At 36.5% G+C, this 18,929-nt stretch overlaps 2 protein-coding genes across 4 annotated transcripts in view; one reads left to right on the forward strand and one right to left on the reverse strand.

The window, feature by feature from the left end:
- The window catches only part of sh3bp5b (SH3-domain binding protein 5b (BTK-associated)), a 36,434-nt gene extending 29,114 nt beyond the window's left edge, over positions 1–7,320 (forward strand). For both annotated transcript variants that reach the window (NM_213458.1, XM_073924859.1), the window contains 3 exon segments: positions 1,903–2,122; positions 3,794–4,090; positions 5,754–7,320. In NM_213458.1, coding sequence (NP_998623.1) covers positions 1,903–2,122; positions 3,794–4,090; positions 5,754–5,965 — 729 coding nt within the window. In that variant the 3' untranslated portion in view covers positions 5,966–7,320.
- A 4,636-nt stretch (positions 7,321–11,956) lies between these two features.
- The window catches only part of capn7 (calpain 7), a 28,951-nt gene continuing 21,978 nt past the window's right edge, over positions 11,957–18,929 (reverse strand). Inside the window, exons 17-22 of one of the 2 annotated variants that reach the window (XR_012391487.1) lie at positions 17,375–17,520; positions 17,232–17,294; positions 16,997–17,127; positions 15,578–15,670; positions 12,796–13,957; positions 12,019–12,634 (exon numbers count right to left, since the gene is read on the reverse strand). Coding sequence is in view for 1 of the 2 variants with exons in the window: in NM_001135108.2 (NP_001128580.1) it covers positions 13,813–13,957; positions 15,578–15,670; positions 16,997–17,127; positions 17,232–17,294; positions 17,375–17,520 (578 nt within the window). In the remaining variant the exon portion in view is untranslated. 2 annotated transcript variants of the gene reach the window in all.

The following is an 18,929-nucleotide window of genomic DNA, read 5'->3' on the forward strand; positions in this document are numbered from 1 at the left end:
CTCACCATTTTCTCACATTCAAATGGTTCTTAACATTTATTAATGGCTTTCTTCTGTTGAACACAAAACAAGATAATCTTAAGAATGTTTTGAAACAAGCAGCCATTGACATCCAAAGTAGTAGGAACAAAAAAATGCTACGTAAATCATAGTTTATTTCCAATATTCTTTAGTGCATCGGTCTCAACCTGGATTCCTGGAGGGCCGCAGCTCTGCACAGTTTTGCTCCAACCCTGATGAAACAGCGCTGATCCAACTAATTGAGGTGTTCAGCACTATTAGAGACCCTTAAGCAGGTGTGAGTTGGAGGTGGTTGGAGCTAAACTAAGCAGAGTTGTGGCCCTCCTGGAGTTGTCTGCATTGTAAGCATGTAGATCGGATTTTCACCTGTCAATGCGAGTCGCGCATTATTAAAAGCCATAATGAATGATGTCATCTCTGACGCTTTTATTTCAGAACAGACTTCAGCAGAGTCGCAAACCTTTAATCTCATACATGAGGACTAAAAAAGCTCTACGAGAGAGTGGGAGCGAGAGAGCGCAGTATTCGCCACGTAACTAATATAAAACTCTTGCATACATCAAGTGCATAAATCATGCTATGAGGCGGATTGGCCTTCTGGCAATTCTGGCAAACACCAGAAGGGCTGGACCATTTTTTAAATGTGGACCGGTCCATTTCTTAAAAAAAAAAAAAAAAAAAAAACTTTTTGTATATATTGTTTTACATGCAGGCGGCTTTTATTTCTTGCAATATGTGAATATGACGATGATGATCAATAACAATAATATTAATAAATGTTAAGCATTTAGCCCAATCGCCATTGGTCAGCTGGTTTCAAGATCGGCTGACCCAATCCGACCTAATCAGAGGTTACGCAGACGTAATCAAAATCTGGCAAGAATGTCAAACAGTAAGTGCAACACAAGCTAATTGTCAAAGATGGATCGTAAAAAAGGAAAGGCGGTGCCAATAAGCTCAGAGAAAGCAAAAAAATTACTCTAAAACATATGCTTGATAAATTGGTGGTTCATTACGCTGTGGCGACCCCAGATTAATAAAGGAACAAAGCTGAATAGAAAAGGAATGAATGAAAGGAATGTATTTATAAATTTGTTATAAACTGTTTTTTTTATTATTTCAGTCACCCTCATTAAATGTTTAAATAGCTCTTACATATGGTACTGCTTATATTATTTCACCAACTGTACACCAATATAAGTATTAATTGTGCGTGTCTGTGGGTGGGGCTGTGTCGGTGTGGTAATGTGGCCTGGTGTGGCTAAAGTACTAGGCCTGATTTTTTTTGTCCCAGTCCGCCCATGGCTATGGACATTACATTAAAATGCCTACTGGTTTAAAAAGGCCTAGATTAAAAGATGGCAAAATGAGAACTTTCCTGTCATAAACGATAGTAAAACATCTTCAAAAATAATATAAAAAAATGAAACCCTGTGAACAGCATACAAAGAGGAATTAAGAAAACAATGTTCTGTTATTATCAGCTGTCAGTCAGCGCCTGCTCTTTTTTTTTTTTTCCTGGACATTGCACCTTTGCCATGTGCTGTGTAAATGCAGAAAATCGAATACGAGTCAAAGATGATGTAAGCTGGTCAACAAAAAAATCAGATACAGTCACTAAATCGAAATTGACCATCAAGATCTACAGTGTGAATGCAGCCTGATACCATTGCTTTAGTGCATCTTCTTTGTTGTTCAACAGAAGAATAAAACTCAAACAGGTTTGGAACAAGTAGAAGATGAATCATTTTAATTTTTGGGTGAACTATCCCTTTAAATATTGTGTAGGTTGTTTTGAATATGCATCCATTATTTTTCTAGTTTTAATCCAATTCTTTTTTTCATATTTAATGTTGCTGTTTTCTGTCCTTCCCTCTTTAGCAACTGAAGAAGAATGTGGATGACCTGCAGGCCAAGCTGACGCAAGCTAAAGGGGAATATAAGTCAGCTCTGAGGAAACTGGAGATGATCTCAGATGAGATCCACGAGCGCAGACGTTCTTTGGGCATCGGTCCGCGAGAGAGAGGTGTGGGTGCAGAGGGCGATGGTGTCATCGGTGAAGACTTGTCTGGCTTTAAAATGGAGTCTGATGGAATATCAAGTAAGTGCAGATTTTCTCATGCTTGAGTTCTGATGTCAAAACAAGGGAAGGGAAATGATGATTCTGTTCTTTACATAAAATGTAATAAAATATAATGTTATTAAAATAGTTGTACTTTAGTTCAAAAGGACTTATTGAATATATGTTTTTCTCCTTTTAAATTCTACGTTCCTACACACAAGTGCTAAAAATAGTTACTAAGAAAGTTTTTAATTAAAACATCTATTGTTGAAAGAAATGAATCAACATCTACTTGGATTCAAGCCAAGTAGGCAAACTGCTTTTTTTCTCCTTTTATCTGTACTCCAGTTTCCATTAGATGTTATATAGATTTTTTTTTTCAGGACTAAAAGAAAATTTAAAAAGTTAAAGCTCTCTTCCACTCCTTAAAATCTCGTTGTTTTTTTTTTTTTTTACTTTTAATAAATAATAATAATAATACTACACTAACTATAGTACTAGTAATTTAGGCAACACTATATTTTGATGGTTCATTTGAGTATTAGTAGATTGTCTGCTTAATATCTGTTGATAATGCTCCTTCCACAGACATTTAACTGACTATAAGAAACTTTGCAAGTAAATGTAATCCTACAATAACCCCTAGCTAACAGTCTACTTATAATCTAATGGAATTAGTTGGCATGTTGATGCAATGTAACTTAAATTCAACAAACTGACCATCAAAATAAAGTGTGACCATAAATGATATTATCATTTATATTATTTATTAGAAAATACTACACTACTCTAGTAATTTTACACTAACTTTTGTTTTTATTTAGACCAGCATCATTGAATAATTGATTTTCACAGTTTTATTGTATTATTTTTTTATTATTATTATTTTTTTATTTCTATTGAACCAGACCGGTTTTAGTCTGATTCTTATGGTTTGTTGCTTTAAAGGTTTTATGTTTCTTTTGCTATTATGGTATTCATTCAAGTTTAATTCTTATGGTTCCTCTTTGTTGGCCATAAAGGTTTGATATTTCTTTCATTATTATAGTATTCACTCCGGTTGTGTTCACACTTGTAGTTTGCTTTCTTGAATCTGAATGAAAAGAAGAACATTTCGTCCTGTTTTGCTTATACGTCTATTTTGCTTTAAGTCTATTAAGTTTGAACCTAAAGACAAAGAAAAAAGTAATTAATGGTGTATATTTTTTGTGACAGAATTTAATGAACATATAAGAACGATGTTGTGTGGTGCATGGACTGAAAGCACTTATTACACATGCATGCAAATGATCATTTTTATCGACTAATATGTGTAAAGACTTAATGAATTCCTCTGTCACGCAACACAAATTAACATCTAGATTAAGTTGTTATGAAACGCGTTTCGTCCTTTTTATGGTTAAGCTTTAAATGGTTTAAAGGTGTTCTGTTTTCAGTTCATTTAGATATCTTGGTCTGCTTGCATTGCTATTTCATTGCAGTCCAACTGCACCAGAATTTGTTTGGAAGCAGATTGAAGGTTCAAATGGAAGCATTCACACTTATTTAAATGAACAAGCAGAGCAAATGCCCTAAAGAATTTAAATTAAACCTGCATAGTGTAACACAAAGTTATTGTCTAAATAAAATGCTTATTTACACAAAAATGATGCTAAAAAAAATCATGATAAGCCTGATGCCTGACACCTGCTTTTATTTTTATTCCTGCAGTGGCTTCCGGGTCATATGAGGATGAAAACTGCAGCACGAGTGCCATGTCTGAGGAAGACTCTGAGACTCAGTCCAACAGCAGCTTCAGTTCAGGGCCCAACAGCCCTGTGGACCTACCCTGTCCTTTCTCCTCATCCTCCTCTTCATCCTCCACCTCCCCAACCCCGTCATCTCGTCCCTGCAGTTTGGACCTGCCCAGCACCGTCTCCTTGTCTGACTTCAGTCTGATGTCTCCAATCCTCGGCCCACGCAGTGAATGCAGCGGCGCCTCGTCCCCCGAGTGTGACTTGGAGAGAGGTGAGATATTCTTGGTTGGGTTTGCGTTGATGGATGGAACCCTGCACGTGTGGGACTGTGTTTAGGCCTGCTCTCGTTTGTGAGACAAGGCCATTTTTCTTGGTTTTCTGCCTGCTCGCACCTGTGCCCTCTAGAGGGGTTCATTAATCTCATTGATGGATAGTCGGGTGGTTATTCAACGTAACAATAAGCACAAAACAGGTTTATCCGGTAAAGTTTGTTGTTTTTAAATTAGTGCTGTTCATTTAACGCGTTTATTTCTAAAAATATCTCGATTTCTTATATTTTGTAATATTAATAATATAAAGTGCATGTAGTAAGATAAAATGTACAATAATAAAATATAAAAATATTTAAATGATACTTATATATTGGTGTATATTAACATATCAAAACATTTTGGTATATAATTTACATTTGTAATGGTTATTGTATAAAAATAATATAATAATTATAATAAATATAATATAATAATAATAAAAACTACTATAATATTAATACTATTATGTTTATATTTTCTTATTACAATATTTCATACTTTGTTTGTGGTTGTGTGTGTGTGTGTGTGTGTGTGTGTGTGTGTGTGTGTGTGTGTGTGTGTGTATAATATATATATATATATATATATATATATATATATATATATATATATATATATATATATATATATATATATACACATACATATATTTAAATATTATTATTTTTAATATAAAATTTTTTAAATTACAATAATAAAAAATTATATTATTAACAGGCTATATGCAGGAATCCTAAAGATAATTTTAATACCTTTTTAAGACTTTTTAAAGACCTCAGAATATTTTGAGACGTCATCGCCACTTTAAGTTCTAATCAACAGATGCAACAAGAACTTCGATAAGCTCGGAGGAAGCAAAGCTTGAAATAATAAATTAAACCAAAGGCAATATTTACTAAAATATCTGACACATTTTACCTTTACTATCCCAAAAACGAACATGTACGTCGAGCTGCTGCTGCTTTGTTGACTGACTGAGAGACTCGTCAAACATTAGCACAAACAAGCCAGCTTTGTTAACGGGGTCTAGCCCAAATCTCATGATGTAACAAGTTTTGTCCTTGTCACTGGTGAATGTCTTGGCTATGTCGGAATCCTGAAACATCGACTTGAAAATGTCTGAAATTTTCGTTCAAGTTTAGTGAGTGGTTTTTCGCCGCAGTGTAAAGTGCCTAGATAACTTCCGCATACATTGTTGATGTGCCACCCTGACGTCAGGGCAGAGGTTGCTGTTGTAGCTGTTTTGACAAGTTCAGCTGTCGTGTTTGTTATTGGTGTGGCTGGTAGTGCATAATAACTGGCCATAACCCAATCGCATGGATTGAGCACACGTTGTTAATATTAGGAGGAAAATAAATAATAAATGAGGAAGCTTTTTTTTTTGGATTCAAACACATTGGACAAAGCTTGAACAAAATTTAAGACCTCGTAATAACGTGATTAAGACTTTTAAAAAATACCTTTTATGGCCTTAATTTTCTTATATAATTCATTTTACTACTTTTACTACTTTTTAAGACCCGGCGGACACCCTAATTAAAAGTAATTTTAATTGTTGTTATTTATATATTCATATTTTTGCTCCAATTCATATGCTTGATTAATCTGCTGCTTTGTATTCAGGTGACCGAGCAGAAGGTGCGGAGGCTGTACTGGACAACGTTCTCAATAACAACAGCATCAGCAACGCCAAAACAACCTTCGGCCTGGACAGCCGTTTCCGTCTGCTGTCTCTAAAACTGAGCCGGAACGACAGCAGAAAAACTGTTGTTCGAGACCCCCTGGGTCTGGTTCAACACCCCTCGCCAGCCACAATCCTGCTCGATGGGATGTGACCACAGACACTGATGTATTCATCCACAGTCTGTGCTGTCGAGAGACTCTCCACCTCACTCGTGTGTCATACAGCTCATTTCTCTCACTGTCTACAATGTTCCAGCAACTTTCAGACTGAATTCACGAGTTAAAAAAGCAACCCTCGTGACATGATGTGCTGAAGAGACAAATCTGCCATTTTGGAGGAGCTCAGAGCTGACTTAAGCTTAAGAGGACAAGCATCTCCATAAATGCTAGTAATAGTGTCATCCCCACGTGTTCTAGAAAGTAGGAAGACCCTTAAAAGGAATAGTTCACCCAAAATTGTTAATTTACTCACTATTTACTCTCTAACCATTTATGAGTTTCTTTCTTCTGATGAATACAAAAGAAGATATTTTAAAGAAAGCTGAAAACTTGTAACCACTGACTTCTATGGTAGGAAAATAATACTGTGGAAGTTAAGGGTTACAGTTTTCCAGCTTCCCTCAAAATATCGTCTTTTGTGTTTAACAGAAGAACCTCAGTGATTTGACACATGATGACTGTCCCTTTAAAGATGTCTATTAAGGAGCACTTGTGTTTTCACTGATAAAACGCATAAGTAGTTCATTATGTAGATTTAATCCACTGGCTGTCGTTGTAACTGTATCGAGGAAAATATGCAGTCATTTGTAAGGCAGTTACGACCGTTTTGAGTTACTGTATATCTAGGGCATGATCTTGTTTCGGCCTGACTCACTTGCTGCATGTCCTTTCATCTTCAAAAAAGGACTTGAAATCTCCTGATGATTCACATTTGTGACTCGTGACGCATCTCTGGACACGTCATTGACATCATTTGGAGACTTGCAGGAGCCAAGTAGATCTAAACTGGTCACCTTCACCTTTCTCCAAAAGAGTGCATGCCACCATTTTCTCTTTCTGTGTAAAGAACAATCATAATTTTCAGTATGGATAGAAAAAATAGCAATACAAAAAGCTGTGTTTACTGTACTCACACTATTCTGAGATGAGGGAGAAGGTGTATTTTTGATGGGTCTCGGTGGGAGATGTGCTGCACTGATGAAGAGGACAATAACTGAATGTTTCATCCAGCATCTGTGGTGCGGGAGCCACTGATTCTGGGACAGATGGCACAGCTTCAGGTCTGGTCAGAAGGCTGTTTATAATGTCTAATGTGTGACCTTGTGTCTCGTCTGTTTTGCCTTCATGAATGTTCTTTTCTTGTTTGTTTTGTTGTTGGTTTGGTCTGATTGAGAACAGATTGTAAGAAAAGAAACCTTGTAGCAGTGTTTAAATGCTTTATGGTATTTAGGTTTTGTTGTTAACTTGTGTAACTGTTTTCAAACTGAATTAAATAAGAATAACCGAATTATTAGTCAAGTAAGTGTACATTTTTCTGTTAGTTTGCTGTAGGCTGTTATAAAAACAATGTCTCTGTCGATAAATTCATACATATTCCGACATGTTCCTCCGTCTGAGTTCAGACGGGCTCTTTCCTTGACGTTTTGACGTTAATTAACACTATTAACATAATAATTAAAAGACCAGACGTCTCGCTATTTCAACTCCGGTTGATAATGTTGTTTGTTTTTTAATGTCACGACTGAAATGTCATATTATGTGCCATGTTTTATCCTTCCTAAATCTTCGCTTCACGACTGAGCGCTGCACTAAAAAAATTTGAAAGGCTAAATTCCCATCCAATCACATTTAAGGCGGGACAAGCGCAACATCATAGATATAAACACTATATATCACATACGGAGCAAGAGCATGCGTCAATAGCGCCGCCACATTTGTACAGGGCTCCCAGGACAAATGTCATTCAGCCGCAATAGTCACGAGAGTGTGTACTGCTAATGTGAAAATGCTGGACTTTTGCGCTTCTTACGGGTGTAGTAACGAGCAAACAGCACAAAGGCAGAACATTTCAAAGGTAAGATTTAGTTTTTTTTTTATGTTTTTGTATGTTATGAACATTTGTGATAAACGGGTAACATTATTGATGATAATACAGTCACTTACTGCATTGACCATAACGCAAAATAGCACCGACTTGCACTAAACTCTAGGCTTATGCTAGTTTTGTTAAAAAAAAAAAAGCAAACAATGTAAATGAAATATGCCAAGACGCTGCGGTGCTAGAAACTTATATGTTGGCTAAGTGAACGAGTTGTTCATAACGGAGATTCATTCACAAATGAATCGCTCCCTGTGTTAGAATGAGAAGTGAAAGCGGGAGAGGGGGTGTGTTTCGGGACATAGATTAGGTCAGTGGTTCTCAAACTTTTTTCATCAAGTACCACCAAACCAAAAACCAAAATTGTCTCTCCAAGTACCACCAAAATGAGTAGTATTAAAATACAATAGCGTAGTAGGCCTAGTAAAGCAGCTACAACTCCACACGGTTAAAAAAAATGTGGCAGATTACCTCAGAAATATACGCTATATTTCATATATGGCAAATATACATCATTTTTGATAAATTTTGAAATATATGTAGCATATACATGACATATTTCATTCTTCCGTGTACCACTAAGGAAGTTCGCGTACCACTAGTGGTAAACGTACCACAGTTTGAGAACCTCTGGATTAGATCAAATTTAACAGGGAGGGAGGATAATACATTTCCATGCACATAAACACATGTCTTTTGTTGGCAATGCCCATGCGGTCACTTATCCAGCAATGTAGAAGAGTGATGTAAAATTATAATTTTCGTAATTTACAAAAAAATATTTGCATACTGACCACCAGGAAATCTCCCGATTATAGATATATGTGTATAATTGGCTCTGAATGGCCACAGTCCTCCACTGCACCCTGCTCACATTCATTTCAAACGAATGCAACCCTGTACTAAAATGGCGGCTCTGTTGACGCATTCCTTTTAGTAGACAACAACAAGGTAGGCGACATCTAATGTAAATATCTATGTTGTAGCATCAGGATAAAAACACAAAAGAACAGTAAAACGTGTTAGGCTAAACAGCAGGCTAATGTTACAGCTTAATATATCTGCTGAATACACTTCACATAACAGGTCTTCCCAAGAAATACATTCAGCATCCAGAACTGGTTAGTTGGGAAGAAAAAATCTAGATGTCAGAATTTGTTAAATATATGAACTGTATTACACATTCATTTTATTTTTAGCCTATAGTTTTCGATGATGTGGTGGTTCGTACAAACATACATGTGATAATAAATGTTAACTTAATATTTATTGTAAATAATACAAACAAATTGAACAATGTAATTTGTTCAAGTAATATATCAACATGGTTTTGGAGAAATTGAGCTATCTCTATGTATCTTTAAATGAAAAGAATAATCATAATAATAAGTAATTTTAACATAAACTTGCAAAACTAGACAAATAAATGTTATTTTCTAGGTTATAACATAAAAATCTTTTAGGGTTTGTAAGATTTGTTTATTTAGTATCCTCTCATTTTAAAATATGCTTTAATTTATTAATGTTATGGCAAAGCTGAATATGCCGCAGCTATTTTTACTCCATTCTCACATAATCATTCAGAAACCATGCCAATATTCTGATACAGCACACGTTTAAGAATTGAGATAATAAAATGACTAAAGATTCTCCTCTTGTGTGTGCTGCAACCAGATTTTATTATCAGTTAGGATATTAGAACTCCTGTAGTCTATGCCAGGCTTTATATTTTTAGATAAACAGAAAATTAAAAAAGTATTACTTCTGTAATACTATGAATGGCTTTTTCATTAAGTTCATTCCTAATCAAATAACTGACTCCAAAGCATCTGAAACCTGTCAAACTGATGAACGTAATTGTGCCTCCCTACAGATAGTTTTCTTATAGTTCATTGTTTGTTTGTGTGATCAAAAAAAAAAAAAAAACGATCCGTGTACACTAGTCAGTACACCAGGGCTGCACAATGTTGGAAAAAGCGCACATTGTGATATTTTGCTATACTGCAATTTGAACAGGGAAATTACCAAACTACATCACTTGTGTTCAACCGCGCATACTGGTTGCAATAGCAAACATATTGTGTTGTGTGGTAGGAAGCCAAAGTCGAAAGTCCAAAAATAGAAAATGTTACATTTTACCGTACATCACACTGCTTTTAATGCCAACCGCAGACGTCTTTGTCTAACAGCCATCAGAAGAGCTAAATGGAGTGAGGACCTAATTACAAATGCTGGACTCTGCAGTTCTCATTTCATGAGGTTAAGCTAGGCTGAATCATACACATTACTCATTTTTATTTGATCAATGATTTCAGCAAAAACTGTTAAATGTGGTTAATTAAACTGCCGACATTGAATGCTTAAAATAAAATGTAAAAATCTAAGTTCACATACCCTGCAGTACTGGTGCAGTTCACTGTCAGAATGCAGTTGTTTTGCTTATTGAGGATTACTCAGGCCTTGTAAAGCTCCATCTTCTTTCCTTGTCTTTGGGTCGGCAGAACCTCATATTTTAGCACTATAAATTTTTAATCTGGTAATAACGGAACATTATTTCTTGCACATGATGACCACACAACAAAATTGTTGGCATCCAATGACTTATAGGCCTTTAACTTCTCTCCTATGAAAAATCACTTGAAGCTTCAATGAAATTGTATATTTGGGGCTGGATGGCCATTTCGTCTTATCCAATATCCATTGGGAGGGTGATCTCGCAAATAGACTTGTGAGACAAACACCGCTCACTTTGACGTTAATTTTGTCGTTTTAATACGCTGAAAGCATGATATAAATAATATATGTAATATAATATAACTTATCTCTGATACAACAACAAACTCTGTACTGCATCGGATGTCATTCCCAAGCTGTAAATGCTAGCGTTAACCTCTTTTTTTCTGTAACCTCGATGCGCACACATCCTGACTGTGTACAAACCAGTTATTCACCAATACAATTCCATCAGATGACTTGAAAATCTTCTTTTGGAAAGAAGTGATCATTTTAGATGGATTGGGATGATTCTAGGAGAGTGCATTTGCGTAAAATCTAATAAACAAATTAAAAGCACAGATAAATACAATACATAAAAGGTTACTATTGAAACAAACCTAACAGTATTTAGGTGCAGCAATTTAATAATAAAAATAAATCAACAAAATTAAACGTCACAAACGGTACAATTTCTTATGGCCTGTATTTACAGTCACAGGCTTCCAATACAGACATAATCCAGACTCAGCATTGCAAAGCATGCAATGTGACTACTGTGAATGATCGCATTGCAATATTGATGCTGAATCGATATATTGTGCAGCATTTTCATCTCTGAGGGCAAAGGGATCAAGATCTGTTATATAATGAGGGATAAAAATCAAATGTTTCGAATTGATTTGATGCCTTAACTCTTTGGGCTGAAAATCAAGACGGAAAAAAATCTGAAAGAGACTGTGGATAATATATTTTTCCCAAACATATCTTTTCAGTCATATGATTATTTTGTTTCTGACCTAGATTTCTTTTCATGTCTGTTTCTAAACATTTGCATGCTGTTGCTACACAATTTGCACGCTGTAGTTTTGTGATTGCATGCATTATATAGATTAAAATTACAGAGCCTACAAATTTCAATGTTCCTGACACCATGACCTCAAAATTTAGGACAATATTGGTTGCAAACTCAAACTTTGTTCCTGTTATTTAAAGTGGTGCAGTGGGTAGCCCTATCACCTTACAGCAAGAAGGTCGCTGGTTCGAGCCTCGGCTGGATCAGTTGGCATTTCTGTGTGGAGTTTGTATGTTCTCCAAGTATTAGCATGGGTTTTCTCCGGGTGCTCCAGTTTCCCCCACAAGTCTAAAGACACGCGCTATAGGTGAATTGAGTAAGCTAAATTGTCCGTGCAGCTGGAAGGGCATCCGCTGCGTAAAACATATGCCAGATTAGTTAGCGATTTAATCCACTGTGGCAACGTCTGAGTAATAAAGGAACTAAGCTTAAAGAAAAGGAATGAATGAACAAATATCAAACATTATTGCATATTTCTTTAGTATTATTCATTGTGTCATTTAATTTACCAAAGGAAAAAAAAAGAAAAAAACAATGTCTGATAACACATACACTTTCATTTTAATCTCTGCAAATAAATATTTCAGAGCATAATAAGAACAGAAATCAAAATCATGAAACAAAAAAACCTTAAGCATTTGCACAGTCACTGATGTGGAGCATCATCGTCAGTCATGCATGTCGGTTTACTAAGTAAAAACATCCAGGTCATCGCCGATATGGCCTGTAAATACAGTTCTGTGCTGCTAGATATAAATAAAGCTGACATTTGATGCACATGATTGGGAGTTAAAACAAAACCTGATGCTTCAGAGATGGATGTGCATCATATTTGCTTTCTATCTTCTTTTTTTCCTTTTTGATAAAAGTGCACTCGTTCTTAGCCCACTGAACAAATAAGCCCTGCAACAGAACGTCTTTCTGCTTACCTGCACATCAGCAAACAGACCAGAGGAAGAGCCCTTAATATAGAGACACAGAAATCTGCGTACAGATCCCTCCGATCTCTCATCAGACATCATTAATATACATCCCTGTTTTATTGCAGTCTCCTGAGTGAAAAACAGTCATATCAGATCATATATTCACACACACCCACCCACACAGGTTGGTTGTGGTGGTTTATGAGGACTCTCCATGGCAGAGGTTTCCAAGCTCAGTCCTGGAGGGCCGGTGTCCTGGACGTTTTAGTCCAACTTGCCTCAACACAGCTGCAAAGATGCTTCTAGAAAGCCTAGTAAGAGCTTGATTAGCTAGCCCAGGTGTGTCTGATTAGGGTTGGAACTAAACTTTGCAGGAGACTGGCCCTCCAGAACCGAGTTTGAACACCCCTGCTCTTTAGGTGTAATGTATTTTATACTTTTAAAAGTGTGGCAAATTTTAAATGTGAAAAGACCCTGTTAAGTTAGATTGTGTTCTCATAAACCACAACATACACCCATGTTGATTTTTGGTGCATTGTGAGGAAGCTCCACAGGTTTAATGTATTTTATACTGTTAAAACCTGTATGTCAAAGCTCAATTCCTGGAGGGCCCTCAGCCCTGCACAGTTTATTCCAACCCTGCTCCAACAAACTTACTTGTAGGTTTTAAACAAGCCTGAAGGACTTAATTAGTTTGATCAGGGGTGTTTATATAGGGTTGGAACTAAACTGTGCAGAGCTGCGGCTCTTGAGGAACCAAGTTTGACACCTGTTGCATTACAGGAAACTTGTGGCAAATTTTGAATGGCAGAAGACCCTGTTAAGTATAATTTTTAACAGTTTTGAATTGTAAGGACATTGTTATACCTAGGTCATGTGACCTTATACAAATGTGTGTCCTCATAAACCACCAAAACCAGTACACACACACACACACTCAGATGCGCACAAACAAATTACACATATCATCGTCTTTGAATGCAACTTCGGACTGCAGAATTAAAAGAAGTGTGTTTTCTGGCTGATTGAACACGCTTCTTCTGAAAATGGCACTGCAGCGGCATACTATTACACACTAAAAAATGTCAAATATGGCAGTGTTTCCCAACCCTGTTGCTGGAGGCACACCAACAGTACATTTTTTTGGATGACTGCATTGTCTTTTCATTTCAAATTTTGGTGTCTCTTCTTATGTTCTGATGAGTTGATTCTGGTGTGGTTGATTAGGAAGAGGTTGCTGTTGGTGTGTGTTTAGGAACAGGGTTGGGAAAGACTGAAATATGGCACTATGTCAGGTACCATCTGTGATCGGTGCTTATTTCTTTTGGTAAACAAGCGTGTCTGTGAGCAATGAGTGCTGGCGAAACATCTTCTGTGTCAACAATCCGGTGGTCGGATGGTGCGGGACCGTTATTGCAGCTGAGAAACCCGCAGCGGGGCGACACTGCTGAAGTCCAGGAAAAATGGGCCTTCCTGTTTGGGCAGGAAGGTCGTAGGGATGACATTGTAAATCCCAGCAGGTAAACTCTCAACCTCCATGTAGCAAAAACCGCATCTGAGGGCAAAGAAATCCAAGTTCTGTTATATAATATATATAGGATGGTAATCAAATGTTTCGAATTGATGATTAGGCCACAACATGCCTTGACTTTATTTGTGCAGAAAATCCACAAAGTTAACCATGCGACGAGGACCAGACTGTGGATAATATATTTTTCTCAAACATATTTTTCAGTCATATGATTATTTTAACTCTGACCTAGATTCCTTTGTGAGTCTGTTAATAACCATTTGCATGCTGGTGCTAAAATGGGACAATTTGAAAACTGCAGTTTTGTGATTGCATGTACTGTGGAGATCAAAATTACAGGACAACCTACAATTTCCTACATTTTTAATATTACTGCTAAGTCCTGTTTGAGGTCACAGTGACCTCAAACTTTACAAGCTGCTATTTAACTCCTGTTAGGATAATGTCCTATTTCAATTTATAAGTATATTTCATGAGTTGTAGATATTCTAAAGCACATCAGAACAACCATTTAATATATGAAAAAGAACACTGAACAACATTCTCAGTTGTTAGTGTTAATCTGGCAACTGCTGATAAATTCCTTAATGACAAACCCTATTTAAAGAATTAGTTCACCAAATATTTAAATTCTGTTTTCATTTATTCACCTTTCCACTTGTTCTTAACCTGTTTGAGTTTCTATCTTATGTTCCTCTATAGTATCTTTTTTCCAACTATGGATGTCAATTGTGACTAGTTTACAACATTCTTCAAAATATCTTCTTTTTGTAAACTCATAAAGGTTTAAAAAACCCTTGAGGTTGAGTACATTTTAATATTTAAATGAACTGTTCTTTTAACTGCTAATGAAACTAACTGAACCTCTCTGATAGCAGTTGTCCAGATAAAGGCAAAACAGATGAACCTTTCAGTCACAGCAAGAGAAGTTGATCAGGATCTATGATTTCTAGATAACTGCAAATATTACAGCATCGTTAAATAATTCAAGACCCCCAAAAAGGCTGGTCGTCCACTAAAGACAGAACACAATAATGTGAAGAATCTCAAAGGGAAATAAGTTCAACATTGCAGCTAGAGTTGCTTACCAGTCCAGCTCTGAACAGAATACAGATCTGTATCGCAGCATAAAGTGTCTCAAAGTTTAAGATCATTAAAACTGAAAGCCCACTCTAGGTGACCATCAGCAGAAAGAATCAAAACCGCTTTGCTGAATAACATGTGGACAAATACACTTTAATGATAAAAGCAAGTTGAAATTATTCAAATGTTCATTGATTATTTTCTAAATTTGATCTCCACTGTACATAGATATATGCCGGCCAGGTGACTATTAGCATGCCAAAATTAAAAATAGCAATACTATTAAACATGCATGCAATGAGGTTGTGCTATTAGGACATTTTCTATTCTAACTGTTTTTTTCTTCACTTGCTCTGTAAATTCTTACATTTACTGTGGCATACTGACAATTAGTGGGCACTATTTTATGTGTAAAATGCACAGTATGCACTAAATAGCACACTAGTGCATACACATAGCAAGTGTGCCTCATTTTATGGAAGACAAAGTTGACAGACTTTGAAATACTATGGACTCTGCATGTATTTAGCCATTTTTATTCGAATTAGAGTATTTCTTTACCGGTAATCTCCGCTCGCTCTCTTTTGAAAGCCTGATGATCCAGAATCCCCTGTAGTCGATACGGTCACCACCTCAAAGCCCACACTGTACTGCCTGCAATGGGAAAGCTAAGTTCATTTATATTCACAGGCATCACACTTTATCATTCATCCTCACACAGCGAAAGCAGACAGAGAGACAGAAATCTGAATGTGAGTAGGTGTGTTTCCGGGAGAAAGCTGGTCCACGTTACTTCATGTGTCAAGGGAAATCCAATGTCCTGTCAGATTTCACAATCCTCTAACAGCTAAAGAGTCAAGGAAATTATTCATAGTATTTCATTGTATATTTGTCTTCTGGAGAAAGTCTTAATTCTTTTAGTTTGACTAGAATAAGAAAAACTGCTGAGGTCAATATAATTATCCTCCTTTTTATTTTTTGGAATATTTGAAAAATGATTTAATTTTACAGGAGGGCTAAATTTGTCTTCAAATGTAAATAAATACACGTCTATCCAAAATTTTGGGGTGAGTTGGATTTTCTTGTTTGTTTATGCTCACTAAAGATTTTATTTTATCAAAATACGGTAAAAGAAATTGCTAATTTAACAAACAAACAAACAAATAAATAATAAGGAACAGCCAATTAGCCCAGTTTTTTAAGGAGTATAAATTATTTTGTTGATTTATCAGAAAAACATACTATAACTATTTATTCGGCTAGGCAGTGGCGCAGTAGGTAGTGCTGTCGCCTCACAGCAAGAAGGTCACTGGGTCGCTGGTTCGAACCTCGGCTCAGTTGGCGTTTCTGTGTGGAGTTTGCATGTTCTCCCTGCTTTCATGTGGGTTTCCTCCAGGTGCTCCGGCTTCCCCCACAGTCCAAAGACATGCGGTACAGGTGAATTGGGTAGGCTAAATTGTCCGTAGTGTGTGTGTGAATGTGTGTTTGGATGTTTCCCAGAGATGGATTGCGGCTGGAAGGGCATCCGCTGCGTAAAAACTTGCTGGATAAGTTGGTGCTTCATTCCGTTGTGGCGACCCACGATTAATAAAGGGACAAAGCCGACAAGAAAATTAATAAATGTCTGATATGAATAAATAGTTCATTCATTCATTCATTCAAGCTATTTTTTTTTAAATCTTACCATGGCATGTACACTATAGTTTCTAATCTTGTGGCATAAAGAAACCCATTATTTTAACTATTTAGAAATGCAGCATAACAGTCTGCAAATCTGAGTTTAGAAATTAGCACCATAATTTAATATTGTAGCACATGTAACATGCATTTGTTTCCTACTGCGATCAGATTTCCTAGCATTTGGACCCAGTGATCCATTATGTAAGACTTCAGATAAAATGGATAGTAATCACTAAAATGTATTGAAAGAAAGGAAATGTAGCCTCTAGCGGCGTGGAGTAAATAGACAAACAGTCTGACCTGGAGCCGCGGAGTTCAATGAGCAGAGGGCCTGGTTTCTCCATGTTGAGCTGGTATATGGGGTTGTTCTTGTAGGTGTCTTTGTAATTCCCACATCCTCCAGCGCTGGCACCCTTCCATTGGCCATTAATCTATACATAACAAGAATAAACAAAGGGATATTCAACAATTTGGAGACAGCTTCCGACAATATCCACGTACACAAAAAAAAACTACAGTAGAAGTTTCAACGCACCCTTTTGGTGTTGGTGAAGGGTGTTGGGATTTTGGAGAAATTAAATTTGCACACCGAGTACACCTAGAAACACATACACGACAACAGTTAATATGATTCAATTAATATGAAAACAAAAACCAACATCTGTACATGCGTCTTACTCTTAATGTGTAGTTGATGGTGTTTTGTTTCTCATACTGGGAGACCACGAGTGTAAAGGTGTGTGTTCCTGGACTGGTCAGCTTAATCTTGGTTAAGTAGTGAGGGCTGTTGATCCTGATGCCATCAATGTAGGGAGGAGGTTCAGCTTCAGAACGAAAACCAAACAGAGCACAGAAGAATATAAATAATGGACACTCTCTCCTCTTTGCATGCACCCGGTAATTATAAACTTTCAGTGTTTCTGTAAACATCTTTCGATTCTTAATGTGCTTCAAACAGGTAAGTGGGCCTTATAAACCACCTGCAAATGACATACTTTTTTCCTCTATGTATACACCCGCCATTTTCTTACCAACTCTTCATGTTTCTGGAAACAAACTTGCAATTTTTAGTGTGCTTCACACAGGTGAGTGGGCCTTACAAAAGCACCTTTAAATGACAAACTATTTTCCTTTATGTATGCACAGACACTTTCTTACTAACTCTTAATGTTTCTGAAAACAATCTTGCAATTTTTAGCGTGCTTTACACAGGTGAGTGGGCTTTACAAACCACCTGTAGGTGACACACTCTTCACTCTAAATTTCTACCACACACTTCCTTTTATGTACACTATACTTCTAAACCTGATACTCTAATACCCCATAATTTTATACCCCTATACAGTCCTCAGATTAATTGAGTACACCCCATTGTGAAAATGAATATTTGGATCCATTACTCATTGAATATAGGCAATGTATTTTGGTGCATTTAAACAAAACAGATTTATTCAACAGATATATTTATTAAAATACTATTTTAGTCACCAAACATATTTAGAAGCTGAAAAATAATACAATTAAATCCAAGCAAAATATTGCAGAAAAATTACAACCTACAAAATTTCAACTTCTCTTTATTCTTCCTGTTTTTAAAATCTGTATTCGGGTTGGGCGATGTTGACCAATTTGGCACCGTGCAATGTCTAATGTGAAACATCGCGATGGACGATGGCATTGTCGTCGTAGGTGGGGGTGGTGGTTGTTAAATATCAATTAATTCATAACGAATTAATTAATTGTAGCCTAGCGCTTTCATTACCAGACCCCCAAGGTCTTTGCTTTACCCATAACCAAACCATAAATAAATACAGTCTTATTTCCTCAGGACTCTGGCATGAATAGGCAGAGTGATCTGTGTCGTTATAATGGCTTTTCCCACAGCTGGTGGAGGAGACGAGAGCTCCTTTGTATTTCACTGTAACTTGTATTGTGATTGATGATAACTTATTTTTTATTATTATTAGGAGAAAATAACAACAAGTAAAGATGCTGGGGCGGCCGAAATTTTATCCATGCGATCTAAAATATATATTTGAAAGCATTTGTGTAGTGTATATATTTTCACTGTTTTCACGGCAAAATCCTCGTGTGTAGATTTAGGAGACATTTATGCAGAATACATGTTTGCACCTAAAAACGCCAAAGAGGAACAGATTAAAACAGTTGTTATGTGAACTTTCTGAAGTAAAAAAAGCTTGCCCTGCCTTTGTGCCCTTATTGGCCCACAGCT

Source organism: Danio rerio, chromosome 16, assembly GCF_049306965.1.
Source record: "Danio rerio strain Tuebingen ecotype United States chromosome 16, GRCz12tu, whole genome shotgun sequence".
Taxonomy (NCBI): Eukaryota; Metazoa; Chordata; class Actinopteri; order Cypriniformes; family Danionidae; genus Danio; species Danio rerio.